The sequence below is a fragment of the Tetrao urogallus genome, assembly GCF_951394365.1.
Source record: "Tetrao urogallus genome assembly, chromosome: 23".
In the NCBI taxonomy this organism is placed as follows: domain Eukaryota; kingdom Metazoa; phylum Chordata; class Aves; order Galliformes; family Phasianidae; genus Tetrao; species Tetrao urogallus.
In genome coordinates, this window is record NC_136836.1 from 2727750 (window position 1) to 2754341 (window position 26592).

A 26592-nucleotide genomic window follows, 5' to 3' on the forward strand; every position below is an offset into this window, starting at 1 on the left:
CCTTCTCTGTTTTTTCCCCTTTCCTCAAAGTCTTGAACAGACCAAACCTCCTGAGTTTTGTGTTGAAACTGCACCACTCCACCCAAAACAAAATGTACTGAACGTATATTGAACAAGCAGATGAGTAGATGGTGGTGATGGAGTGCAGCATTTGCTTTTGGCCTTTAGCTCTTTCGTATGGGTGGCACTGCGGCAGCGTTTCTGCAATAGAAGTCTGCATGTAGAAAGGCAAAAAAAGAGAGCAAAGTTTATAGAATCTTGGCATGCATCTGCCTTGAAAATGTTGCATTTTCTCAAGATCCATCAGAAGAATGCCTGATGTCTGGGTGAACGTTTAGCCTGAGCAATCCAAGTTGCAGAGTACCTCCCATTAGCAGTGCTTGTGGCAGTGGGCGCTGTGCTGATGGAGGCTTTGTGCTCAGTCCCAAAACAGCTCCAGCTCCGTGTGGCTCAGGCACTGTGCATCCCTGGCTGGAAAGGAGCTCACTTAGGGCTCTGTGTCCCTCCTGTCCCACAGATCTCTGTCGTTTTGCAGAGGCTCATCTCATCCATGGACTCATTGTAAGGAGCTCCCAACCGTGCTGTGCCGCGATCCGGGGCGCGCTCTGTAATTAATGTAGGCTCTTGAGTGCTGAGTAATTGGGAGCAGTAATTGGATGGGAGCTTAAGAGTAGGAGCACAGTTAAATAAACAGGCTCGGAAGTGCGATGGCAGCAGGTGAGATGCCTGGGAAGGGTGAACCCCATTGGTGCTCACTGTGTGCCACAGCAAGGAGCCGAAACAGAGCTGTGCTCAGTGAGGTTTGTAAGCACCTCCCTCCATTAGGGAGAACATAATGAAATATCCTTAAGTGGGAGGTTTAATTTGCTTTGGAGCAGCTTCTGTGGTCTCTTCAGCACTGAGCAGTGGTAACCAGCTTGGGTTGCACACGCAGTGCTGAAGTGCAGTCGGTGGGTGCTTCCTAACCGGAGACCACGCTGAGGAAAGCTCCGTTTTTCATTCGTGCTTCTTTACTTTTCCCTCTTAAGGCAGCAAAGAAATCCTTCTTACAGCTGCACAGAGCATCCTGCGCCTTGTGTGCATGTTGATTATTGTCACCTCACTGAACCGCTAACGAGGAACAAGCCACCGTTCACTTTCAGCAGCAGTTTATAAAGAGAACCCGAAGCCATTGCCTATGAGAAAATGCAAAGGAGGAGGCTTAAGGGTGCGTTTGTTGGAGGACAGAGAGGCAGCTTGCACGGGCCATCTGTCTGGTGGAGATGGGTGAGATCACATTCGCTTTTTGCTCCCTTCACCTTTTCGCCCTGGCGTCGTTTGAAGGCTCTTCTCATCGCAGCTCTGTCCCTAACAATGATACCGACAGAGCTTGCAGAAAAGAGGATTTGTGTGGCATTTTGTTCTCTTGTGCTGCGTGAATGTGGATTTCAGCAATATTGTTCTGTGGGCTCCGCTGTCGGCCGTGTGTCTGGTGCAGATGGGGCACGTGGGGCTCTGCCTCCGGTACTGCTGTCAGCTGCACAGGACCAGTAGGTTTCATATCCCCAGCGTGGACGAGAGCGGTGTCTGTTCATTTTCTGCTGGGTTTGGTGCTTGATCCATACCTGAGCTGCTCTGGGTCCCTGTAGATCTGTGGCTCTCAGCCGGCCCATTGGGCAGTGAGGCTTCTGTTGGGCAACAGGCAGTTGCACAACTGGGATTGAAATGTAAAAAAGGGAAAAATAAGCAGAACTTCTCAAACCAAGCCCTCAGCGCTGCCTTTGTGTTGTTGGGTGTGTGCACAGGAACGTGCTCACTTTGTGGAGGGGAGGGCTGTTGTGAGACCTGACTTGTAGAATATGTGTCAACAGGATGCTGAGTGGACAAGAGGTGAATGCCTTAAGTTGTGCCAGGGCTGGTTCAGGTTGGGCAGCAGGAAAAATTTCTTCTCCATAACAGTGGTAATGCAGTGGCACAGCTGCACAGGGGGTGGTGCAGTCACCGTCCCTGGAGGTGATCAGAGACCGTGGAGATGTGGCGCTGAGGGATGTGATTATGGGCATGGTGGGATGGGTTGGGGTTGGACTTGGTGATCTGCAGTCCTTTCCAACCTTACTGATTCAATGAAATGGGCACGCAGGACCAGTAGCCAACCAGAAAGTTTCCGCTGACTGTAACCACGATGATTTATTTTGATGGGGAGATACTAAACCTGCTGCAATTCTGTTTGCTTTTGCTTATTTATTTTGTTTGTTTAATATTGCCCCATTTCAAGAGCTGTGTGCTGTCTGCTGCTGTCGTCTCAGCCAGGAGCTTTCCAGCTTCACACCATGGGAGCGGGGAAAACCTCTTTCAACTTCAAAGCTGTGCCCCAGGTTCCCTGGTGCACGCCTGTGGTCTGCCTGCAAATGTCTGCCTTTGCACCGAGGTTCTCTTTAATGCACTCAGGGACACCAGGCTTCTGGTGCAGTGCTTAATGTAAAGTGAAATGGAGAAGCTGGGAAAGTGGGGAAGGGGGGCGGGAGAGATGCAGAGGGAATGGGGAAAGCTCAGTGGGGAGACAAAGCAAGGGACTATTAATCGCCTGAGAGAGAAGCAGAGCAGCTGCGCTGGTGCAGGAGGAGAACAGGATGAGTGCAGCTGAATGTGAGGATGGGAGAGGAGTGTTTGAGTGCATCTCACAGAGCAGCCTTTGGACTCCTGTGTGGGGGGGCATTGGGATCAGCAGCAGAATTGAGCTTGGCTTGAGACGCAGTCGCTGCAGCGCACTGTTCAGAAATGCAGAGGCCACCGAGGAGTGCTGGTGTGGTGCTTAGTGCCTGTGTGTCCTCCTGCTGTGCTGGGTTGTCAAGAGGGGAATTGAACAAGTAAAAAAGCTGCTCGAGAACTGCTCAGATGCAGCAGCAGTGCTGGTATCAGTGCCTGCCCTAGAATCAAAACCCACATTAGGCTCGGTGCTTCCTACACAGCCCCAGCGAGCTCCAAAAGCAGGACAGCAGCAGAAAATGTCAGCAAACAGCCCTGTCATGTGGGTGCAGAATGTGTCTGTAACTCTGCCCCTGCAAATACTCAGCGTGAGCACAGCTTCCTTTTCTGCAGTTCCAAGAAACCAACATTTACGCACATTTCCTCCATGCAAATGATTGCAACATCTGTGAGCTGGAGGACTGTGCAGGAGGTGAGCAGAGCGGTGCTATGCAGAGGATGGAGGACGCTTCCAGTGGTCTCCAGCAGTGCAAAGCATCTGCAGTGCCACGCTCTCTTCCTTCACATAGCTTTTTTTTAATCCGTGCTCTCTCTTCCCTCCAAGGTGATATTTAATATCCTGCTTGCTGTTTTGCTGCGGCCAATGCAGCAGTCTGCCTGCTGGAGCCCAGCTGCTGTGTCCCCGTGAGCCATTAGTGCATTAGGGCAGGAGTGGGCACAGTAATTCAAAGCTGGTGAGCACGGGCACCCTGTGGACTCGGCCCTAATGGCTCTGTGGGCAGGCAGAAGGTGTCAGCATCATTATTTTGGTTCAGCAGCAGAAGCCTTGGTAATGGTGTTCGTGCCCTCCTGGAGGATCAAAGGGATTCCTGACAGCTGAGCTGCTGCAGTGAAGTGTGCCTTGTCCAGCTGTAACGGAGCTGCCAAAGTAACAGAGCTGGATGTGAAAATGTTCCTCTATCCCTTGTGTCAGTATTGAGCACGCTGCCTGGAAGTGGAGCTTTAGCTCTGCCAACTTAGAGCCGTGCTCTGCTCTGCTGAGCAGCCCGATGGTGATTTTTCACTGCTGTGGCCACTGAGTGCTTGATACCTGCCAGAAGAACAGGTGATTATTTAATGAAAACTGCATGCAGTTTCTTGGAGCCGTGTTTAAATGTGTCCTGTTGAAGCTGGAAAAGCTGGTTCACATCTTGTGTTGTCAGCAGCACAGAGCAGTGTGGGAAACGACGGCAATTTTGATTCAAAGCCATCGTCAGTGCAAATGGTTGTTTGCAAATGTGTTGCATCAGATGTGTCGATGCATGTAATTAAGGAATGAAAACTGCTGCGTACCCCTAATTAAGAGGATTAAGAGGGAAAGCTGCCTGATTTCACTGCCGGGTGGAAAAACAAACAAACACGGTGGTGAAATGACTGCAAGGCCAAGTGTCTGCTCTGGTGGTTCTGCTGCAGCCGTAAACATTGCCGAAAAGAGAAGCTCTGGGGGGAATGGCAGGGCCGAGCTGTTCTGTAATCTGTGTGTAATTGGCTATTGAGCTCAGAAAAATATCTTTAATGGCTGCTTTGATTTCTGTGAGCGGGGCAGAGGAGCACTGGGATGCTCGAGCTCCAGCTCTTCTCTGCATCACTGAAGAGCTGCGGTGCCTGCTGCCTTGCATTGCATGGAACACTGCAAAATTTGGAAGAGAGAGCACTGGGTGATGGAATCTGCTATGAGATTTATTGGTTCTTGTGGGATGTGGCCTGCAGGTGGAGGGCTGCAAGGGGGGGGTCACGCTGTGCAGGAGGTGTTGAGATGCCAGCAGAAGCTCCTGTGCTTTCCAGATTGTGAACTCACCCTATGGGGGGTGGGACTTCAGGTCTTGGAGCATCACGAGCCGTACAGGTGGGTGTTGTTGAGGCAGCCCCGAGTTTCTGAGTGCGTGCTGAGGATGTGCAGTGTGTAACACAGCGATGTCGGCACCGTCCTGCTGAAATGGTAGAAGTTTGGGCTCTTTGTGATGCTGTGAGGAGCATGCAGCGCAGGGTTTGAATGAGAACAGAGATCTCCTGGGCAGCCTGAGTTAGAGGTGGGCAGCCCTGCCTATGGCGAGGGGTTTGGAACTAGGTGGTCTTTAGGGTCGCCTCCAAGCTAAGCTATTCTATGATAAACACAGGCCAAAAAAACCTCATGAACAATGCATGGGAACCCTTCTTCTATTCAGCCACTGGAGATCTCTGCTCATTTCTGTGTAACTGTTGCTTTAGGAGACCAGGATGCTTTTCTATGCTGAGATTTGGGTTCTGGCCCCGTGCAGTGCATGCTGTGCTCTGCAGGACTGGGTGCTATCTGCATGCACAGGCGTGGGTGCTGGGTGGGGATGGGTGCTCAGCCCCTCCCTTCCTTGGGCAGATAGGGCTGCAGGGTTAACAGTGCAGCAGCTGCTCCCAAGCTGTGCTGGCTGCTTCCACTGCAGGGGATCGGGTGCCTTGCAGACCTGCTGCTGCGTGGGGAGAGCTGCAGAACTCACCCTGTGCTCAGAGCAGGATGCCATTGGTTCTGCTTTGTTGGGCTGAAGGAGTCCTGAGAGTCACTCCTGCACAATAGGAAGTGACACTTGTCTTATCCTGACAGTCTGTCTGTTAGCAAGCTGCCGACCTGCTTCTGTCTTGCAGCATTAGGGATAGCATGGAAGCAGACTGATGGTGCTGGCGGCCTCTGCAAGACGTCCATCCACTGGCTGCTCGGTTTTTGGTCCATCTCTTCCAAGTTCAAGAGAGTTTCTCTTAACACATCCCAAGCAGGCGGCCTTTCAGGACCCATTGCTGTTGACAGGGCTCGAGCAGCACGCACGTGTTTGGTGTTTTCATTTAAATTTCAGTGCTTTGCTGATGAGCAGAGCCTATGACTTCCTGCATGCTGACATCCAGGGCTGCAGCATCTGGGAGGGCTTCTGAGGATATAGGGGAGGGGCTCTGGCTCTGCTCCGTTGTAATGCACTTACTGCTCCATTTAGTCAGGTCATTGTTTAAGCCTGGTCTTCAATTTGACATAAATGATTTGTTTCCAGCAGATGGTAAGCTACTATTTTTTGCCCTCATTTAAATAGGAAAGCTGTACTCTCCCAGAAGATGAAAGAGGGGCACGGTGCTGCTGACATACAGTAGATTACGAGGGCTGGTCTGGTGAGAATTAAATCCGGGCGGTTCCAATGTGCCATCTGCCTTGTGGCTGCTTTCCCTGTGTGCCCAGGCAAATCCCCCCCCATCTCACATTACTGCAGGCATCTCTTTTGTTCAGGACCCAAAGCATCAGCACCAGAAGCTGAGGGATAGGAGATACTCAGTGCTAACCGTGCCTCTAATAAAAGATGTTAGATTTTGCAAAAGCAATTATTTATGGCATGGTTCTTTTTGTCCCTTTGTTGGACCTTTGTTTTCCCTTAGCCTCAGTAGTGGTTCTGTAGAGGTTCTGCTGCTTGAAGTTGTTCCCATTTCTAGGGGTGTTTGTTGAGAGGCATTTGAATTTCTTATTTTGGTTAAACTGCTCAGTCACTGCTGTGCTTTCCTAGTGGTACCAGGAATCATCTGTGGGCTGTGTTACTCAAACACACGTCCTGCTCATAGCTCTCCTCTTCCATCCCAGAACACACCGTGGTGTGCAGGCAGCAGGCCCTGCGGGGCTGTGTTCACTGTCTGCAGAGATGTGGAGAAAGTGGAGCTGTGTGCTTTCTCCATGCACTGCAAAATGGGAAAGAGTGCACTTAAACAGAAGCGCTGCTGCTGCTGCTGCTGTTGGATTTCTGTTTTCAGCAGAAGTGTCTCTCTTGTTGGCATCTCCAAGCTTTGGTGGAGCTGTGGTGCTCAGTGAAGGCTCACATTTTTGGGTGGGAGGGTCAGGCAATGTGTTCTGGCAAAGGGCTGTAGTTACGTGGTGTGTGGCATCGCTGCAGGACGGTTTGTGTTCTCAGAAATGCAGTGCTGCTGGGGCTCTCCTTTTTCTTCTTTAGGTTGTTGGCTGCAGTTGCAATCTCCTCTTACCTGGCCACAGCTTCAAGCTCACGTCTTTCTGCTTGGTTGAAGGCAGTCCACTTCTTTGTGCCTCATGCAAAAAGTGACTCTTAGATTTTTTTGGTGGGTGGTGAGAGGAAGAGGAAGAACGGGGAAAGTTGGTACAAAAGAAAGCCTTATGGGAGGGATGGACCCAAAAGCTGCGTCCATCCTGAGGAATGGCTCTTTTCAACATCTGCAGGAGGAAAGCCCACACTGTGTGGGTTGGAACTGAGGGTGGATACCCCCTCTCTGCTCATCAAACACTACCAAGCATCATATAAAAATGTGTATACTAGAAGCAGGATAAGCAATCAGACAACTTACTCCTTGTAAGGCTGGGATTTGTTTTGTTTAAAGGATTTTGGAGAAGAAAAGTAGAGAGAGTGTAAGTTGAAGGAAGCCTGTACTCCCCGCAGTGATGCTTTGGGCCCTTGGGTGGAAGCTGGGCTGTGAGCTGTGAGGCCAGAGGGGTCGGGGCATCTGGGGGGCTGAGGGTCTGATTGCAGGGCTGCTAGGTCCAGAAGACCCGCTGTAACCATGTGCAATGAAGTTTTCTTCTGATTGCTTCCTATTGCTGTAGACTTCCTGTGTGAAGTAGGATGTTCTTAAACGTTGAAATGCTTAAATGCAGATCCACATGTGAACGCTTTGCTGGTGAGGTGTTTACTCAGCAATCTCTAAAGGCAGCATGGGACCATATCTGAAGTTTTCTGTGCTTTGTGCATTCCTGTAGCATAAAATGCTCTCTCTCCACTGGACCAGAAACCTCGCTCCAAACCCATCGGTGACAAGTATGGCAGTTGGTGCAGCTGAGCAGCAGTGCTTCTAAATGCAAGACCAGGAATGAGTCCCTCTGCATCCAGCGTTAGAGAGCTGGAAAACCTGGTAGAACTGCACTGGAGAAACTGTGTAAAACCCACTTTTTGTCTAAATAATGAGCAGCAGAGCAGGAACTGGGCTCTTTGTGTCAGTTCTGCTGTAGATTTCCTGCATGGGAACAAAATGCTGTTGAACAAAGATTGAAGGAATGGGCTCCTGGAGTACCGCGGCCTCTTGGTTGTGTGTCTTGTGAGCTCCATTGCTTTGGGTTGAGAGCTTGAAAGCATTTCTGAGCATAAAACTTGAAAGGGAGACAGGCAGCTGCCAGCCCAGGCAGGGCTCAGCTCTTACAACAAGATGCTCGAGTGCACTCTGTGGGTTAGCAGTGCTGGTGGCTCACTGCCACGATTCCGTGTTTATTGGGAAGGGCAGGGAAGGGAAGTGCTCCTACGTGCCCATCTCCACATCCCCTGCCCTGGGAGAGGGATTTGGCCGAGGGAAGCTGAGCTCTGACGCCATTCCTGGGGGGCAGAGGAAAGATGTGGAGATGTTTATTGGAGTCAGGCTGGTCCCACCTTCAGACGCTGGGATGAGTGCTGTCTGCAGCGCACAGTGGTGGCTGCTTTGAAATCCAGGCAAGCAAACAGGCTGTTTCCAGAGATGTTAGTGATTAAAAAGAGAAAGCTACATCCACAGGAAGTGTTTGTTTGGAGGCTGTCTTGTTTATCGCCTTGCTGAGGCTTCTCTCCTGCTGTCCCTTACCTTCGCTCCTGATTTCCAGAGCCGTGATTCTGCCTTTTTGTTTTTGAGACAGCAGAGCACTTCAAACGCGTGTTTTGGTAACGGTTCTTACAAATGCATTTATTCAAAATAAACACAGAGGGAAGCAGCAACTAAGCATCCTGTTGGGCAGCAGGTGCTCGGCTGTTTGTTGGGCGCTCAGGATAGGGCAGTCCTGCAGCATGGCAGGGAGCTGGCTGACTGCTGCATCTGTCAGCACCTTTCTGTGCATTGGGACTCCACAGCCTTCTTGAGGGGCCTTTTCTGCCTTAACCTTGCAAAAACAAACTCCTGCAAGACTTCTTTGAAAGTTGAATGCTGAGGTCACTCAGCCTTTCCTCACACAGAAGATGCTCCAGGCTCTTCATCACCTTTGTGGCCCTCCGCTGGACTCCTCGTAGGAGATCCGTATCTTGTTTCAGCTGGGGAGCCCAGAACTGGACACAGTATTCTAAACGTGGCCTTGGCAGGGCAGAGCAGAGGGGGGGGGGATCGCCTCCCTCAACCTGCTGGCCACACTCTTGAATTTCAATGCATCCCAGGATCCCACTGACCTTCTTGGCCACTGATATCTCGTGGCCAACCTGTTGGCCACCAGCTCACTGCGTGGGCAGCTCTGCATATGGTCTGGTGCTGCAAAACCAGGCTCAAACGAGCCCCGTGGCTCATTCCCAGAGTTGGCTGCTGTGGTTGGGTGAAGGGATGGGATTTGGGGGGTTTCAGAGATCCTTTCCCAAATGCAGCTTAACCCTGGGTTCCACTGCTGCATGGTCAGATCCCACGGTTGCATCTCTGCTGCCCGCAGTGCCCAGCAGGCTGCCAGGGGTCCCCTGTGGAAAAGCAGCATTGCTGAACTCAGGAATTGTGCATTACTGGGGAAGGAAAGTCAGAGCAGGTCCCTAATGCTGCTTTGTTATAAACCACAGCTTTAGCAATAACGTTAAGCTTTTGCATTAAATGCAAGGTTAGAGAGCTTTGGAAAGCTGGGGAGGCTTTTGTCTTTTAAGCACTCTGTTTATTTTGACAATTAGTTGGAGCTAAATTAAGATTGTTGGCTGCACCGATACGTAGGAAGGTGCCATCTCAACACGTTCCTTAAGTTTGTGCTCTGTGGCAATGTTTGTGTGCTGAGGTTTGGGCTGGGGGATTGGGAGGCATATTGGATTATATGCTATTTGCTCTGCGTAAGCAGTGGCAATTTATTGCTGCAGATACATGTGATGCAGTGCACAAAGATTAGTTCTATCCTCTCTAAAGCATGATTATTTTAGGGCCTCTTTATACCTTAAATAGATATTCCCCGCATGTGATTTCCATCTTTTTGTGTCAACAGCCCAGGCTAAAGTTGAAATAAACATTGCATCAGCTTAATAACACAGCTCTGAAGAAATCTGCTCTCCATTATGGAGATTGTTTGGAAGCCTTTTAGTCTTAAATTTTTCAGATGTTTGATGGTGCAACGCAGAGGTCTCATGAATCCCAAAGTGCTCTCAGCCTCTTTGGGTCTGCCTTGTGCTGGGCAGGGTGGTGTTTGTAAGTACAGCTCCGAGCACAGCAGTTGGTCCTATTTTTGCACCCCCCTTTTTAGATCGTTTTGAGGTTCTGCAGCCTGTTTCAGGCTCATGTAGATGTGAGGAACGCAGGTGGGTATGCAGCTCCTGACCTAACAACAGCTCCTGTTGGCTGGGTGGGCTCTGTGTCAAGCAGCAGATTTTCCCTTCCCATAGCAGCTGGGCAGGGGGATGCTGTGAGTGCTCTGAGCCCCTGTGGGCCGTGTGGGATTTTTGCATGGCTTGGTAGGAGGAAGAACAACTCATCACGTGTGTGTCCTCATCTGCTCCAATAATGTCCAGGCACTGTGCAAGAGGGGAAGGGGACTCATGAAGGAGTGAACCTCGGGACAGCCATGTGGGCTCTGCTTCCCCTTTGCCTTGTTCCCAGATTTTAACCATTCTTGCTTGCCCAGCTGTAGATGTGATGCCAGGGCATTAGCCAGCATTGTCCAAGTGGTGAAGGATGCATGGGCGAGCAGCCATAGAGCTGTTTTCTGTCAAAACAAGCAGAATGAGTTATTTGTTGCCTTAATTTGTAGACTGGAATCAGCAGGGCAGGGCGGTCATGTCCTGTCCCCAGAGGTGTTCAAGGCCAGGTTGGATGGGGCCCTGGGCAGCCTGGGCTGGTATGAAATGTGGAGGTTGGTGGCCCTGCGTGTGGCAGGGGGTTGGAGCTTCGTCATCCTTGAGGTCCCTTCCAACCCTGGCCATTCTGTGATTCTGTGTCTGCTTGTGCATGGAGCCGCTCGGCCCTCCTACCCGCAGTGTTTGACCTCTCACACCTCTCTTACAGCACCACCATGACAACAGAGAAGAGCCCAGCGGCAGACCCCGAAAACTCAGAGCAGCAGCAGGTGAAGGAGGAGGAAGGGGCTGCCAACACACAGAAGCAGGAGGCGTCCCCAGAGCAGGGGTCAGGGCCCAAGCAGAAGGCATCCAACGGCAACACACCCACGGCTGAGGAGCAGGGCCGGAAGGAGCGCCGTGCCTCCGAGGGTCGGGGTCTCTCCCGCCTCTTCTCCTCCTTTCTCAGGAGGCCCAAGTCCCAGGTGTCTGAGGAGGACAGAGACACCGATGTGCCCAAGGAGGGCGGAGGGGACCAGAAGGACTCAGGGGTAGGAGCCAACCCTGACGAGGAGGAGGAGATCCTGGTGAAGGCCCCGATTGCGGCTCCCGAACCGGAGCTGAAGACAGATCCATCTCTTGACCTCCACTCCTTAAGCAGTGCAGAAACGCAGGTAAAGCACTCCGCTCGGCCTGGCAGTGTGTGTGCTTAGGCAGAATTATAGAACAATTCTTATCCACTGATAGTAAGCTAGAGAAAAAAAACCCCTGAGATGCTGCAAAGTCTCTTTGTCATCTCCATGTATTGCAGAGCTTGCTCCGCTATCAAACCATACACAAAGTCTCTTTGTCATCTCCATGCATTGCAGAGCTTGCTCCACTATCAAACCATACTGCCAACCACCTGAGATTGTACTCACTCTTCAAAGCATATCTTAAAACACCCTGCACTGGCTCAGTGCTCTGCTGAGGCGTGGAAATTCCCTCAAGAATTTGGGTTTGAATTCATCGTTCTCAGCAGAGCAGTTTCTCATTTGGATGCCCTTGGTGTGTGCAGAATAAAGGCAGGTTAATGGTACAAGGAGGGAACTGCAAGAGAATGTGAACCTATGGGAGGGTTTCTTGGACTCCAGGAGGTGTAACTGTGGCATTTCAGGACTTTGTCATCTCTTAGTCTGGGCTGTTGCTGCAGTTGCTGAATACAAGTGTTTTCTACAAAAGCATCATGTAGATAGAGGTTTCTGCACAGCACACGTGCTGAGCCCAGCTCCTAGCAGCTAAAGCATGGTAGGAACCGAGGGAGAGATAGCCACAATGAGACATTCACTAAGCAGCAGCTCATTTAGGCTGTCAATTGGCCCCTCTTACTCCTTGGTGGGATCTTGGGGGGATATAGCCCTGTGGGCACCAATCTAGCTGCCTGGAGTTACAGAAAGGCAGGGACCGCAGCTCCTGGGACCTCCTAAAGCCCAACCAACCTGTGTGTGTCGATGGAGACACAGCAAGTTAATGGTAAAATCTGAACTATGTGTGCTGCTGCTGTTGGGTTTTGAGTGGTCTCCAGTGATGTGTGACGTTTGAACTGCAAACTCTGGGTTTTTAGAGACTTTTTGAGAAATACTGTCTGAGTTGGAGTGTTCCCAGCCGTAGGCAATAGTTGTAAATCCAACTCCTTAAGTTTACAGCGTTGCAAAGAAGGCAGCAGGTAATGTGGTTTTATTTTTCCAAATTCCCGAGCTTGTAAAAAATACGGGATGATCCCTGCTTTGTACCTACCAGGGCTGGGACATGCTGAGCAGCTGGAGGTTTACATTCAGTTTCAGCCCTGAAGTTGCTTTTTTGGGAGGAAATGCATGATTTCTTTCTCTGTTTAACTTCGCTTTGCACGTGAGTGTGCGCAGAGAGCAAACCCACAGCCTTCCTTCAGCAAGCGCCGTTTCAGACGAAGCATTCAGGGCTTTTTTCATTTTTTTTAGTTCTTATTTCAGATTGACGTTGGTGGCTTTTTGAACTGTGACACTCTGCAGATATTTCTGCCGTGAAAGCATTTGCGCGAGGTGCTGCCTGTTTGATAAATGCTGACCGACGGGCATTACGAGCTTTGATTCTCTGCTCCCTATTATCCCAGCCCTGCTGGGACAGAAGTCAGCGGCTTGTGGACGTTATTGAGTTCCTAAATACCACAGCCAGCAGTGCCTGCGTGCGGCTGTGCCTGGCTGTGATTTCATGAGAGGCGATGGGCTGAATTAACAGCTCACCACCGGCTCAGACCAGCGTTTGGCTTTCCCTTCCTCTGCCACATTGGGGCACTTCCAGCACTTGTTCGAGCCTGCTGTGGACTCATTTAACCTGCTGAAATGGCTGTTTAAGAAAAAAACACCACTTCCTTCCTTCTTCTGTTCCCAAACTGTGTCGTTTTCTGCTACTTGAGTGAGTTAAGCTGGCTCCTGAAGTGCTTCAGTGGGCAAAGGGAGAGGTTGTCAGGGCCAAAAGGTGACTTCCCCTTTTGGTGACCTGAAAATTGGCACGATCTAACCTGCCCCAATTTCTCTAATCAACCCCTTTTTGGTTTTTTTTTTGCATCATTTATTAAATGAAGAGAATGACTTGAAGCACTGTGCAGATTACCATTGCTCAGTGTGCTTATTGCACTCCTTTGTGGGTTATGCATCTGGGCTGATAACAAACATTGGGGTGCAGAGCTTGTTTCATGGGCTGGGTTTTTGTTTGCCCCATCTAACTGGCTGTGTGGATGTGCTGGGGTTTTCAGCCTGCACAGGAGGAGAGGAGGGAAGAGCAGGAATCGGACAGCAAAGACCTCGAGGGCAAGGAAGGAGGTGAAGGGAAGGAGGAGAGCGCTGAGGCAGAGCTGAAGCCAGAGGTTGCAGAGCCCAAAGCAGACAAGGATCTGAAAGCTGCCCAGAGATCCATAAGAAGACACAGAAACATGTACTGCAAAGTTGTCTTGCTGGATGACACCATCTTTGAGTGTTCTGTGGATGTAAGTACATGGAGAGTTTGTTTCTTCTCTTTTCACTTCTCCTCCAACTACCACCACCACTATTTAATGGGGATCTAATTTGCTGCCAGTGATTTACACAACAGCCTTTACTGCACAGCCATCTTGCTGTAAGCTGCCATAACTTATTCAGTGTGTTGTGAAAATCTCCGCATTTCAGCCCAGCAGTTGGTCTTGTTTCTTGTTCTGTGATTTCCAGGCACCTTGTTTTTAAAGGTGGGTGGAAGTTTAGAAGAATGTTACCCCTCTTGCTGCTCATCTTCTCTCTCATTTTCATACCAGACGAGAGTTGGGTTTATTGTGCCGTGTTGGGATTGTCTAAATATCTTCTGCCTCTTTCATCTGAATAAAATGTGTTGTCATGTTAATCTGTGCTTTTCTGTTCACCCACAGTGCCTTTGACTGTCAGGCTGCTGGCCATCTCCCGTAGCTTGGATGTAAAGAAAAACAAGCTGCATTTAGCTCAGGGTTTGAATATGTTTGCAGTAAACAATTTAAAATTATTATGTTGCCTTACAGCACTGCAAAGGGCTTTTATTCTGCTTTATTTTGTGCGTTCTCTCGCTGGGCTGCCTTGCTGTCAGGGCAATAAAAAGCGAGCAGAAATGCCTATTTCAGTATTGAAGTGCTTGCCCGGAATATTAATAATCAGGCACTCACCACACATCCACCAGCTTGTTTTCCTCGTCCCACTAGCTAAAAGGTATCTGGGCACAGGGCTCCTTGCAGGAGCGTCACCTCGGGTGATCCTGGGCAAGTAGGTCAGTGCTGGCAGTTTGTGTAACAGCACAGCCGTTGTTGCTGAGCAGGATCAGCACTGAGCCTTGCTGCAGCACTGGGTGTTTGTTGGGAATTTTGTGTGTAGCCCCCCAAAAAAGCCAGCTGCTGTGTGCCAGGGTGGTGCTGGCAGCCCCTCTGCTGTGCTGGACTGGCACAGCCATCCTGCATGTGCACAGCATGGCAGTGGGCTCAGAGCAGCGGAGAGGCAGCGGCTGCTATTGATGAGCAGCTCTTAACTGCACGAGTACCCTTGGCTTCGATGCCAGTATCATCTTATAGAGGGCTGGAGCATCTCTCCTTCGAAGACAACAGGCTGAGGGAGCTGGGCTTGTTTGGAGAACACTCTGGGGAGACCTCATTGCAGCATTCGGGTACTTAAAGGGAGCTTATAATGAGGGGAGAGACCATTTGCACAGGCAGACAATGATAGGACGAGGAGAAATGGCTTTTGACTAAAAGAGGGGAGATTTGGCTTAGATGGGAGGATAAATTCTTTATCCACAGGCAGTGATGCCCTGACCCTGTGGTGCCCCATCTCTGGAGCTGCTCGGTGCTGGGTTGGATGGGCTCTGCTCAGCCTGAGCTTTTGGGGGGCAGCCAGCCCATGGCAGGGGTTGGGGTGTGGGGGGCTGTAAAGTGCCTTCCAACCCAACCATTCTGCAATTCTAATCTAGAATTTTGAGAATTCAGGTCTTAATTAAGAAGGATTTGCAAAAGTGTAGGCAAAGACCAGCACCAGTGCCTTTATTCAAAGAGAATAAGTGCTTTCAGACGATCCTTCCAGCTGACAGCCATAGAAAGCTCTTAATTCCTACATGTCTTCAAGTGCCAGTTCCTTGAGAAATATCCCAGGCTAACACATGAAGTGCATTAGCTGTAGAGCTGCAGTGTGTGCTAACAGCCTCACAGGGCTGGAATAAAACACGGCTGTGGGCTTTGATCAATTGCCATGCAAATATGGCTAAAAGGAGAGATGCCAGCACAAGTGATGCATTAGTAAAGCTTATTTGGCGTCACTGGAACTGCACTTCTTTTACCAAACCCTCCAATAGAATTCGCTGCTTTTGGTTACCATAGTTTTGTGCCTTTAGGGATGTTTTTCTTCATGCTTTGGACTAAAAGGGTATCAGTTCCTAGGGCCAGCTCATTCACATCACTTCTGCAGCGTTTTGGAAAAAGAAAAGAAGAAGGAGTAGATGGAGATACTCAGAGAGTATTTCTGGAGGCAAGAAGTTGAGTGCTAAGCAGCTTTCAGTGTATAAGGCAAAAATAGGGAAGCTAGGTTTAATCAGCAGATGGGGTTGGGGAAATGGCTGTGGAAATGATGGCCTTTTGTTCTGAGCCCCTGGGTCTTTCATGAAGCTGCTGGGCCTCCAAAGGGGGGCTGTCATGGAGGGCTGCAGCAGCTTCATGTCTCACATTGGCTGTCGTTTAATCAGCACTCGGTTGTCTGAGAACCTGATTTCAAGCTAGTCGACGCTTTTCACCTTTCTTTGTAGTGTCTACTGCTTGATTCTGTTGCTGTTCTGCAGACAAAAAGCAGCCTATCCTCTGGAATCTCTTCTGTGTCTTTGCAGAAACATGCCAAGGGGCAGGATCTACTTAAGAAAGTCTGTGACCACCTTAATCTCCTGGAAGAAGACTATTTTGGTTTGGCCATATGGGACATGCCAACCTCCAGGGTAAGAAGTTGCTCTTTTATGGGTGGATTCAGCTCTGTGCACAGCTGTCCTCCGTGGAGATGGCGATGCATAAGTTGCTGATGCTCTTCTTAAAACTACTTTTGATCTCCTCACTGAGAAAGAACTAAAAGGGCTTTTTGTATTGCGACTTGAAGGGGAGGTTAGCTCCCTTAGGTGATGTGAGATGGACCTGAATGCTGACACGCTGCAGGGGCACTTCAGTCCTTGAGCCTGTGTTCATGGAAGGCACACAGCTGTCAGCAGGAGAAGCACTGCGATGCTTTGGGCACGGAGGAGTCATTGCATGGAGGTTTACTTAAAGTAGGGGCTGTGGTGCTCAGGGAGGCTTTGGGTTTGCTTTCCCGTTCCTCCTCTGACTCGTGACTCCCCTTCCTCTTGTTTCAGTAACAAATCCTGGGCTTTGAATTCATGCTGGATTTATTTTACCCTTGGTGTCCTCCTCCTCCTCCAGAGCAGTGCCAGCAAATGTAGCCATTCTTAATAACAAGTGGTTCAGTGCATTCTTTGAACAATAACACTGAGCTGTGCTGGTAGCTTTATCACCTTTGTGATGGGAACACGGGCAGGGAAGTGGGAGTGAATCAAGGCTTAAAATGTGCAGCGGGTGAGCTTGTAGCAGCTGCTGGCTCCCAGCACAGATTCAGCTTCTGCTACCTACGTGCCAGCCTAAAACACACCCTTGGTGGTGCCTGGGAGGATTCCTGGCTAAGATTTGAGGCTTGGGATTTTTGTGTTTGTTTTTTTTAATTGTTTCAGTATATTTCCAGCAGGAAGTCACAAATCCCTAAAAGCTGTTAGGAGTTTCAGCAGCAGAGTGTATGTATGTCCCTTTGCCATGAGTATTGTGCCTTTGAAAAGGGAAAACATGGCTGGGTTACAGAGCACCAGCTGCTGCCTTGGCACTGCTGGTGGGTTTGAATTGAGGCCTTTTCATACCAAAAATTCTTACTCAAATGGTTTTGGTTTAAGGTCTCTGGTTGGTTGGACCAGAGCAGTGCCTTATCTTTTAAACCCCTGGTTACACTTTAACTTGAGCAATTACTCAAACTCTGTTTGATGAAGCTAGCCAAAAGCGTTCCACATTGAAAACAAGGGGCCACTTTTATGTCCTTCAGACCAGTTTCGTCAGTCCACACTCTGGCTGCTCCCTTGCTTCACCTATAGCTTCCATGTTGGGCCACTTTCCAACGGCCACAGGATGTATTTGTTGTTAAAGGACTAAATAATTAAAAGTGTGTGTTTTTAATACGCAGGCGAAACAAAGCTCTGTTTGTGCCACAGGCAGCAAGCTGCCCTGCTGGCTTTGGGTGCTGCCTGACCTGAGCTCAGGGGCTTTTTAACCATAGAGACAGAAAACAGATAGCTGTGTCAGATCCGTGTGTCAGGGCTGAGAGTGCAGGAAGGTAAAGTTGCTGTAGTGCAGAGGAAGCTGCTCTCTTGAAGCCTGGTTTGTCCTGATGGGGGACCTGGCACCAGGTGACTGATTCACTGCTAGAACTGATCTCAATGGGAAGTCTGTAGCTGTGCTTCTTCACCTCCTGGCAACTTGCAGAGCAGCAGGGAGATGCAGGCCTCCTGTTCAAGGGCAGTCAGAAGGCCGTGTGCAGGTTCTCCCATACATAGGCAAGAAACCTTCCTGGTGATGGGTGTTTTCAGAATAGGAATTACAGAGGGTACAGGTGGACAGGGCACTGCTTAGCACCAAAGCAGCCCCAATGCCATTGTATACATAGGGGTGCTCTGCTTAAAACAGCAGGTGTAAAGAGAAAACAAGTGCAGGAGCAGCATGCCTATTTCTCAGATGGATTTCCTATCCCTAGCTTAGGTTAGGGAGGCCAGCATGTAGAAAGATAAGATTACACATAGGCATTGCTGTCTCCCTGCCACAAAGCTAACAGTCTTTCTAGTCAAGAGAAATTGCTGCGGGGGTTGCAGTGTGTCACTTCTTGCACCTCAGGAGATCCAGATGTGCAAATCTTCCTCAGTCCTCAGCACTGCAAAGAGCCAGGAGTGCTGGGAGCTGCTCCCACTGTGCTTGGCAAAAGCAGGAGTGTTGTTCTGAGCCTTCTGTTGCACCATCATCCCACAAAACCCCAAATTACTGGGGGGGGAAGGATATATTTCTAAATTTGTAGCTGAGATAATTACTAGAAACTTGAGTCATACTTTAAAGAGACTGAGTTTATGTCACGTTCTCCAGCTGCTGGATGTTTTCTCTCCCATTTTAGTGATTAGGTCATTAAAGAACACAGCTAATAATAGAAGGTCTTTCCATCTTTGTTCTCAGGAGGGTCAGTATGCAGATAAGGGGCATAACAAGAAGGCAGACACACAATTTGTCTGTTTCCAAAGGTCTTTGAGGAAAAATGTGTTGCACAAGTGCTCCCCTTGGCTGGGCTTGCCTGAGACCATACCTGCTGGGATGGGGTTGCAGCCTTTTCTAATATGCTGCTTTTAAAAAGGACAGTGAAAATAGGATCTGACAGTGCAGGATGTGCTGTGCTGAGTTCCCTCAGATGCTGCTGCCGTGTTTTCGGGAGCCAGCATAAATTCATTCATTTAAACCCTTTTCTGTAAAGGCTGCCTGTGGTGTAGGGTGCTCATCGGCTGTGTGTGCTGAGCCTCTGAGGTGATGGGGTCATCTCACAGGAGACAGAACAGCTTCATATTGGAAACTGTTCATTCATATTCGTTGTCGGATTGGAAATTCACATGCTGAGGCTTCAGGCTGGAGTAAAACTTCTGAAACATGCTCTCCATCTTCAGTTTCCATGGTTGCAACCGTGCCTGGTGTTGTCTTTTTGCTGCGCTGTTCATGACTTGCAGTTTGCTGTGGTGTTTCTGTAACGTCTGTTATATTGTGAATGCTTTTATTCCCTTACAGACGTGGCTGGATCCTACCAAAGAAATAAAAAAACAAGTTCATGGTAAGTGGATGGGATTTATCAGGTGGCTGTGTGTGTATCCTCTCCCCTTCCTTGCACACATGTGGCTTTGGCGTGTGGCCCTGAGTGCTGGGCAGGTGCTTGGGCAGGATCAGCACGAGTTCAAGCTATCTGTGCTTTCTTTCTCTTCTTCTTAAGTATTTAGTTACGCTCTACATGGAGGAAAAGTGTCATTTCCTTGCGAAAACATAGCTTGGAGTGTGTTTGCCCTGTGCAAGCCATGCTCTCCTTACTACTACTAAATAGGGTGGAGAGGGAGATGTCAGCAGTTGCCATGTAAAATCTAAGAGGCGGCTGTTGGAGCTGAGCCCAGCTGTGTGCTGGAGTGAAGCAATGTGGGCTCCAAGGTGATTTTAGGGTCCAAATAGGGATACTGGAATGATAAACAGAGGCCTCAAGCAGGATCAGCACAAATGCCACTTGATTTCTGAAAGGTTTTAAGCTCTTCTAGCGCCGAGTTCATTCAAGATGAGGGCAGTGTCAAAGCTGAGTAAACTTGTGAGGCTTTTGTTTTCTTTCAGGGGCAGCATAGGTGTGACTGCTTCACGAGTAAACGCTGTTCTGTGGGTGTGCTTGGGGGGCACAGAATGAAGTGTGTCACTGCATGACTGAGGTTTGCATCTATCTTAGCAAGTTAGCAGCAAGCACGTATTGTCTTCCTGCAGCAAAGTGTTTTTTGGAACTACGGTGCTAAAAGGCACAGGAGAAGGGAATTCCAGGGTTGCTCTGGGATGTGATCAGGAGTTGCATTGTGTGTGCATTGGGCTGCACACACAGGTGACCTGCTCAGCTGTGTCACTGAGCCAGGCAGGCTAATTGTACCACAAATAATGCCACTTCTCAACACAATTACAGGGGTCCTGGCTGTAATGTGTGCAGCAGTGCTGTTTGCAGCAAGCTTTATTGCCACAGCTGGCTCCTGAGTTGTAAAGCTCTTCTTGCCTTGGTGCTTGCTGCTCCTTCCAGATTGATGCCTGTGCTGTGTTGAAGTGTGCTCTGCCCACATGGCCGCAGCACATGAGGCTGCTGAGTGAATTAGCACATCTGTTCCTTATGAGACATTTGAAAATTGGGTTGAGTGATGAAGCACTAATTCATTAACCTACAGCACGTCTGACCTCTCTTCATGAATCTGTTTTTTTTTTTATCAGTGAAGTATTTGAGTAATTTAGCCTCTTGGGATTGAATTTAATTGTTTTTTTCCACCAGTTGTGGCATCTTTCACATGTATTCATCTGCCCTGCTTTGTTTTCTCATGTGTGTATCTTAGCTCTTGCAAATGGGATTGTATCTTTTGCCATCTGCCTCAGCAGCAGTGAGCTGTGTGAGCAGCAGTATGGAGCTCATGTTTGGGTCCGATAGCTGGCTGTTGCAAAGCTCTTCTGCTGGGTTCATTTTTCTAAAACTTCTCTTTGTATTTTCAGGAGGCCCCTGGGATTTTACTTTCAATGTCAAGTTTTATCCTCCGGATCCTGCTCAGCTGACAGAGGATATAACGAGGTGAGTGCCCCATCCATCTTGCTAGCAGAAAGCTTGCTGAGCAGCGCTGGGAGCACCTTCAGGAAGCAGCTGGAATCAGATTAGCAGTGGATGGATGGATGCCCCATCCCTGGAGGTGTTCAAGACCAGGTTGGATGGAGCTCTGGGCAGGCTGCTCTTGTACCAGATCTGGAGGTTGTTGGCCCTGCCTATGGCAGGGGTTGGAACTTAGTGATCCTTAGAGTGCCTTCCAACCCAAGCCATTCTGTGATTATAAGATCCCATGATCCTCTGAAACAGAAGTTTTTAATACTGAAGCATCGCTCCATCCTTGAGGACATCCTGAAGAACTGTTTGGAGGGGTTCTGTTTGTTTGGATTGAATGTTTGTGTGTCTGGGGATGCTTCCTCCCTTCACCAAAGTGCACGTGCTGAAAGCAGTGTCTTTATAGCCATGTTTTTGTATGGGAAAATGCACTTTTCTTTTAAAAGAAACTTTTCTGATGATAGAAAGCTCCTCTGTTTTTTTTCCGGAGTGGAGGTGACCAGAAATCCTCTTGTCTTCCAACTGTGGAGTGCTGTGACGATCATCCCATAATTAAAAATACACATGAGAAAAAACACTCTGCTTAATTCATAGTGCTGCCAAATAATGACTTTGTTCAGTGCTCCGAAGCAGATTTCCTCAGGTCTCTGCGGTCTCTGTAAATTGCATTGTTTTTTTTCTGCCAAAGGTATTACTTGTGTCTTCAGCTTCGACAAGACATCATCTCAGGGCGGCTGCCTTGTTCCTTTGCCACTTTGGCTCTGCTGGGTTCCTACACAGTGCAGTCAGAGCTGGGGGACTACGATCCTGACCTACACAGCACAGATTACATCACTGAATTCAAACTGGCTCCAAACCAGACCAAAGAGCTTGAAGAGAAGGTTGTGGAACTTCATAAAACATACAGGTAAAGAGCACTGGCACCTAAGAACTGGCTTTTTAGATTGCTCTTTTTTGACAGGTGCCTCATATGAGTGCTCCTTTTCAACAATATCGCTGTGAAAGTGGGTTTTATTTCATATAAAAGCGCAGATTTCGTTGCTGTAACCTTGTTGTTTCTCTTTTCATGTGTTTGTTTTTGGATTTACACGAGTTTTGGGCTGTGATCTGGTTGGAACAGATCCCAGGTCGTTATGTATGTGCTGTAGTCTGCAGCGTGCTTGGAGTTTTCTGCTGCCACACATAACAAGTAATGTGTTACGGTGTGGAATCATTCCAGTTAATGCTTGAGGGACAAAAATGCATTATGCTGTCATCGTGTCCACAAATGCATAGTGACCTGGGCAGATGTGTGTTGTTCTGGTGGGGCTGGAGGGCTCTGATGTCAGATCTGAGGGTCACAGTGGCAGACCCTCCTCCTCATCTCATCTTGACCTTATTTTCATAGATGCTCTCAAGTGCTTTGGTTGCAAAAGCTCCATGGAGCGGTGTGCTCCCAGGGGGGTGACATGGAGAGCATCCATAGCTGCTCAGTTCCAGTGATACTTCTGGATTTTTGAGGGAAAAAAGCCCATAGAAGTGCTCCAAGGTACCAAGGTGTTGTGGAGGTGTTGCTCTAGCAGCCCTCTGAGCTGTGGGAAGCTGCTGGCTATGATGCACTGATGGTTGAGAGCAGAGCACATGGAAACCAATAACCAAAGTGCAGCCGTGGGGGTGGGCATAGAGCCCTGGCTATCACCAGAGCCACGATTAATGCCTCACTCAACCATGCAAATCAATACTTGATCTTGATTCCCCTCCGTTTACTCTAAGAGGAAAGAGGGACAATAAGTACTGGGCCACTGACAGGCTTCATGACTGGGAGTCAAAGGCCGTGGGCTGTGCCAGAAGCAGCAGATCACATTGCTGAATTATTCATGCCTTTGTTACAAGATTACTTGGCTGTGTGGGACATAGATTTTTTTTTAAATGCACTCGTGTGTGCAGTAGGAAGTATGTAATATGTGTGCATCTCATCTCTGCTCCGTGTTCTGTGAACTGTCAGAGGGTTTCCAGTGGAAAAGCTCCATCTCTCACTGCTTTATTTGGAGAGCAAAGGTGTGGGTTGGAAACAGTCACTGCTCTCAGGTCCTGTGCAGGACACTGTCCTTGCAGTGCTCTTTGTCCTACACACTGCTAAGTACTACCATTTACATTGCACACTGCATGGATGTGTGTGCTCAGCAAGAAAGACATCAGAGCTGTGAACAAAATGAACAAAATGGAGTGTTTGCAACTGAATACTCTTCCAGCTGAGCTGCTGAATGTACCTTGCTCCACTGAAACTTATTAACAGGGGCGCTTCAGTAACGTTGATAATAGCCTCCATTATCAGGATGTTGCTGTTAAGCAAAGTTCTGTTGTGTTGCCTTTCCTGCAGATGGTACCATCTGTTCCCAGAAAATGTCTCATTCATCTCGTCTGCCCCATCAGGAATATCTGCCACCTGGTTTCAGCTGTCCTCAAACAATGGCTGGGTTTGGGAAGGTCTCAGGCCGTGTGCTTACCATGCACAGTACCTGTCACTCCTTGCCTTCAGCTGAATTGGAGCGTTCTCCACCTCGAGTTTTGAACCCTGTGCCACACTTTTTTCACAGATCAGTTACTTTCTAGTCTGGTGTCAGTAGCACTCAACTGAAGAACGATGCTTCTGTTTTATGAGGGTGTCTCAGAATGCAAACTTGTGCATTCAGAGCAACTTAGTAGTTCATCACCTGGGCACAGAGTTGGTTGTGCTCAAAGCAGAAGATCTAACAAGTAAATGGTTTTGTGAGATCTGATGTGTTTCATAAAAACAGCATTTATGGAAACGCCAAACCCTTTCTCTCTTTCTCCAGATCCATGACTCCAGCCCAAGCAGACCTGGAATTCCTTGAGAATGCAAAGAAGCTGTCTATGTATGGAGTTGACCTTCACCACGCCAAGGTGAGAATCAGAATCAGTGGGAGGTGTGGTGATTAATTAAGAGCTTCAGGGAAAGACTAAAGGAGTAATTTGGAGGACACCCTGGAACCCAGTACAGCTCTGACTCTGGTCTCTGCTTAAATGTACTTTCTCAGGACTTGGAAGGGGTGGATATCACTCTGGGAGTCTGTTCCAGTGGCCTTCTTGTTTACAAAGATAAGCTGAGAATCAACCGCTTCCCTTGGCCCAAAGTCCTGAAGATTTCCTACAAACGCAGCAGCTTCTTTATTAAGATTCGCCCAGGGGAGGTACGTTATGGCTCCTTTGGGGGGTTTTGTTAAATTACCTTCTGATACCTTTGGGAAGGAAGCAAGCTTCCTACTGAGTTGGCATTTTATACCCTTGTGCTTCTGATATTGGCTTGACCCTAAGTTCAGCTCTTCAAGCAGAGCCCAGTGACCTTGCTGAAGTGCTGAGAGAGACGAGGAAAACTTTAGTGTGTCATCCAGCACCACCTCCTGGCACAGTCTGGTATTCTCACATCCAGGCTGAAAGCAATTCACAGCTGAAATTGTTGGAGAGCCTCCTCCTTTTCTGGAAATGTGGCAAAATATGGGGCAGATGGTTACTGTTCTCACACCTGAGCTCCTCCTGCACATCCATGGAGTGAGCTTAGTGCTCCTGGGCAGGGCAGGTAGATGGGCTGGAGCTGCACTTCTGTAACAGTTGCTTCTTGCCAAACCTAAATCACTTATGTTTCCAACAGCAAGAGCAGTATGAAAGTACAATTGGATTCAAGCTACCAAGTTACCGGGCAGCAAAGAAGCTGTGGAAAGTATGTGTTGAACATCACACATTTTTCAGGTGAGTTTCCTAAATGATAGGCTCCCTTTGACTGATTAATGCTGAAGATGAAGGGCTGAAGATGAGCACACCTTCAGCGTTCCTTAGGTTCCAACAAAAATCAGAGTGAAACGATTGCAGGGAAATGAAATGCTTGTATTGCAGTACATTTCCATGCAGCTTCCGTGCGAGGTTTTCTTTCTCATGCAGATGTGTGTCACTTCCTAGATCCAGAGTCGTGCTTTTAACTTGCATGTCTGCTTTCCAGGCTGACTTCCACTGAGGCCATCCCCAAGAGCAGATTCCTGGCTCTGGGCTCCAAGTTCCGTTACAGTGGGCGGACGCAGGCGCAGACCAGGCAGGCGAGTGCCATGATTGACAGACCTGCACCCCAGTTTGAGCGCACAGCGAGCAAGAGAGCCTCCAGGAGCCTCGATGGAGGTTAGTGGGCAGCTCTGCTTTGTGCCCCTGCAGCATCCTGCCTGGGTTCAGCTCGTTGGCTGTGTCTGATTTTGCTTTGATTTGGTGAGCTTAGGGTTTTGATCCCTTTGAAAACTTCTGAGTATTCCCTGAATGCTATTAGAATTTGTGAAAAAGCAGCTTATTTAACTTCTCACTTCAATGCAAGACCTGGATGTAAAAGATAAACCCTACAGCAGTGTCACCAAGAACTGACTGTCAAAAACCAACTGTGGGTGTTGGTGCTGAAGGCTCCTTGCAAAGTTCTGGTGTAACCACATTCAGCCTCAGGACATACTCCTTTTGGGAGATGAAGAATTGTAGGATGTTGATGTATTACACGATGGGGTTGAAACTAGATGGTCATTATGATCCTTTTCAACCTAGGCCGTTCTATGATTCTATGTTTATTTAACGTAGATTCTTAAGTTACATTGCTTTCCTTGAGGGGGAGAGATTTGCCACTAGTGCTTGAATCTTGGTCAGTGTCTGCTAAGGGGATGGCAATACTGAAGTTTGTGGCACATGCATCAGAAGGGCTCTTTCCTGGCAGTTTTAAAAGGTCCTGCTAACAGCAGACAGAGCACGAGAGGTGAAGTGTGAAAGGGGGAGTGGTGAGGGTCCTGGATCTGAGTCAGCGGGTGCTTGTAAAATTAGGACTCCAGCTGCAATGCTGTAACCCAATGTCAGGGCATGGAAAGAGCATCCCGTGAGCGTAACGCTTCCGTCCCCGTTGAGGTCTGCTGCCTTTTTCCATCTGCTGTGTGGGCAGTTGTTAACATGTGCACCATTTCTTCAGCTAAACGTGCGACTCAAAAAGTTGAGTTCAGAGCCGTAGAGGAAGAGAAGCAGGAGGAGGTGGTGGTGGTTGAGGTTCCCGAACCAAAACCCGTGGATCAGTTCCGAGAGAAGCCAGGTATAGCTGTGGTGGCTACAACTCTCTGCAGTGCGTTTGCTGTCCTTTCCCCACTCAGATGCCTTTACATGCTTGTTCCTGACAACTCTGACCAGTTTCACTGAGCCTGGCGGCTTGCTTTCTTGCTTCTTTTCAAGGAGAGTTTTGCAGATGGAGGACAGGCAGCCTGGAAGAGCCCCAGTTCTCATTCAGTTCCTGCTTTGCACCCCGCTAGGCAGCAACCTGGGGAGGTGGGGAAGCAGGCGGGATGGCTGGCACTTCAGAACTGTCTCCTTATTAAGTTTGGGTGTGTTTTAAAATATGGATTAGAAAACTCTCCAAGTTCTTTTCCTGTGGTCCTCATACTTTTTATAAAGCTTCTGGAAGACTTCATTCATGGAACAGCTTGCAGGTTTTTTTGAGCCTGTTTTGGTGGTGTGAGAAATGCCTTGCATTTTAGTACATGGAGCCTAGATTTCTCTTTACTGCTAATAAATATTAACATCCTCTTATGTATATTTAAATACTACTGATGATGGCAGCAGTGGTGATGTCAGATGTTGACTTTCTTCTTCACTTAAATAGGCAGTGCTTGCAGTACATTACGACTGAGCATAATTCATATGCATTGTGTGCTGTTCCATTTCCCTTCTTCTACCGTGCATTTCTACAGTGAGTGCTTGACATCACTCGTTTTCAGGTCTGAAATCCAGCTCAAGGTTTCACAAAGTGACGTGGCAGATTTTCCCCCCCTGTTGCTGACTCCCCTCTGTTCCTGCAGTCAGCACAGCGCTCTGCTGTAAGAGCAGAAGATGGAGTTAGCATGTAGCACAGCAGGATGGATGATGGATGTTCTTACAAAGTGCTCGAGAATAGTTTTCATGTCCCCCCCAAAGTGCTTTCGATGGGAAAGAACCCAAAGAGCTGATTAGTTTTGGTTTTAACTCTTCCCCAGTATCCTGTTGGGACTGTCAGATCTAGGAGGACTGACAGGCAACTGCAGCGTGGAAAATCATTGCTGAGCGATGTTGGTTTAGAAACTCTGCTGTTCTGAGGCTGCCTTGGCGAGGAACCTGCGCTCCCTGTCTCTGTGCTGCCGTGTGCCAGT

At 48.8% G+C, this 26592-nt stretch overlaps 1 protein-coding gene across 2 annotated transcripts in view; it reads left to right on the forward strand.

Annotated features, from left to right (window-relative positions):
* Positions 1–10669: 10669 nt before the first annotated feature.
* The window catches only part of EPB41 (erythrocyte membrane protein band 4.1), a gene marked incomplete at both ends in the record, with an annotated part of 40287 nt that continues 24364 nt past the window's right edge, over positions 10670–26592 (forward strand). For both annotated transcript variants that reach the window (XM_079546235.1, XM_079546236.1), the window contains 11 exons: positions 10670–11107; positions 13204–13434; positions 15810–15914; positions 18820–18862; positions 20305–20380; positions 21093–21311; positions 23221–23308; positions 23443–23595; positions 24054–24151; positions 24399–24571; positions 25389–25505. In XM_079546235.1, coding sequence (XP_079402361.1) covers positions 10670–11107; positions 13204–13434; positions 15810–15914; positions 18820–18862; positions 20305–20380; positions 21093–21311; positions 23221–23308; positions 23443–23595; positions 24054–24151; positions 24399–24571; positions 25389–25505 — 1741 coding nt within the window. The remainder of the gene's footprint in view (positions 11108–13203; positions 13435–15809; positions 15915–18819; positions 18863–20304; positions 20381–21092; positions 21312–23220; positions 23309–23442; positions 23596–24053; positions 24152–24398; positions 24572–25388; positions 25506–26592) is intronic.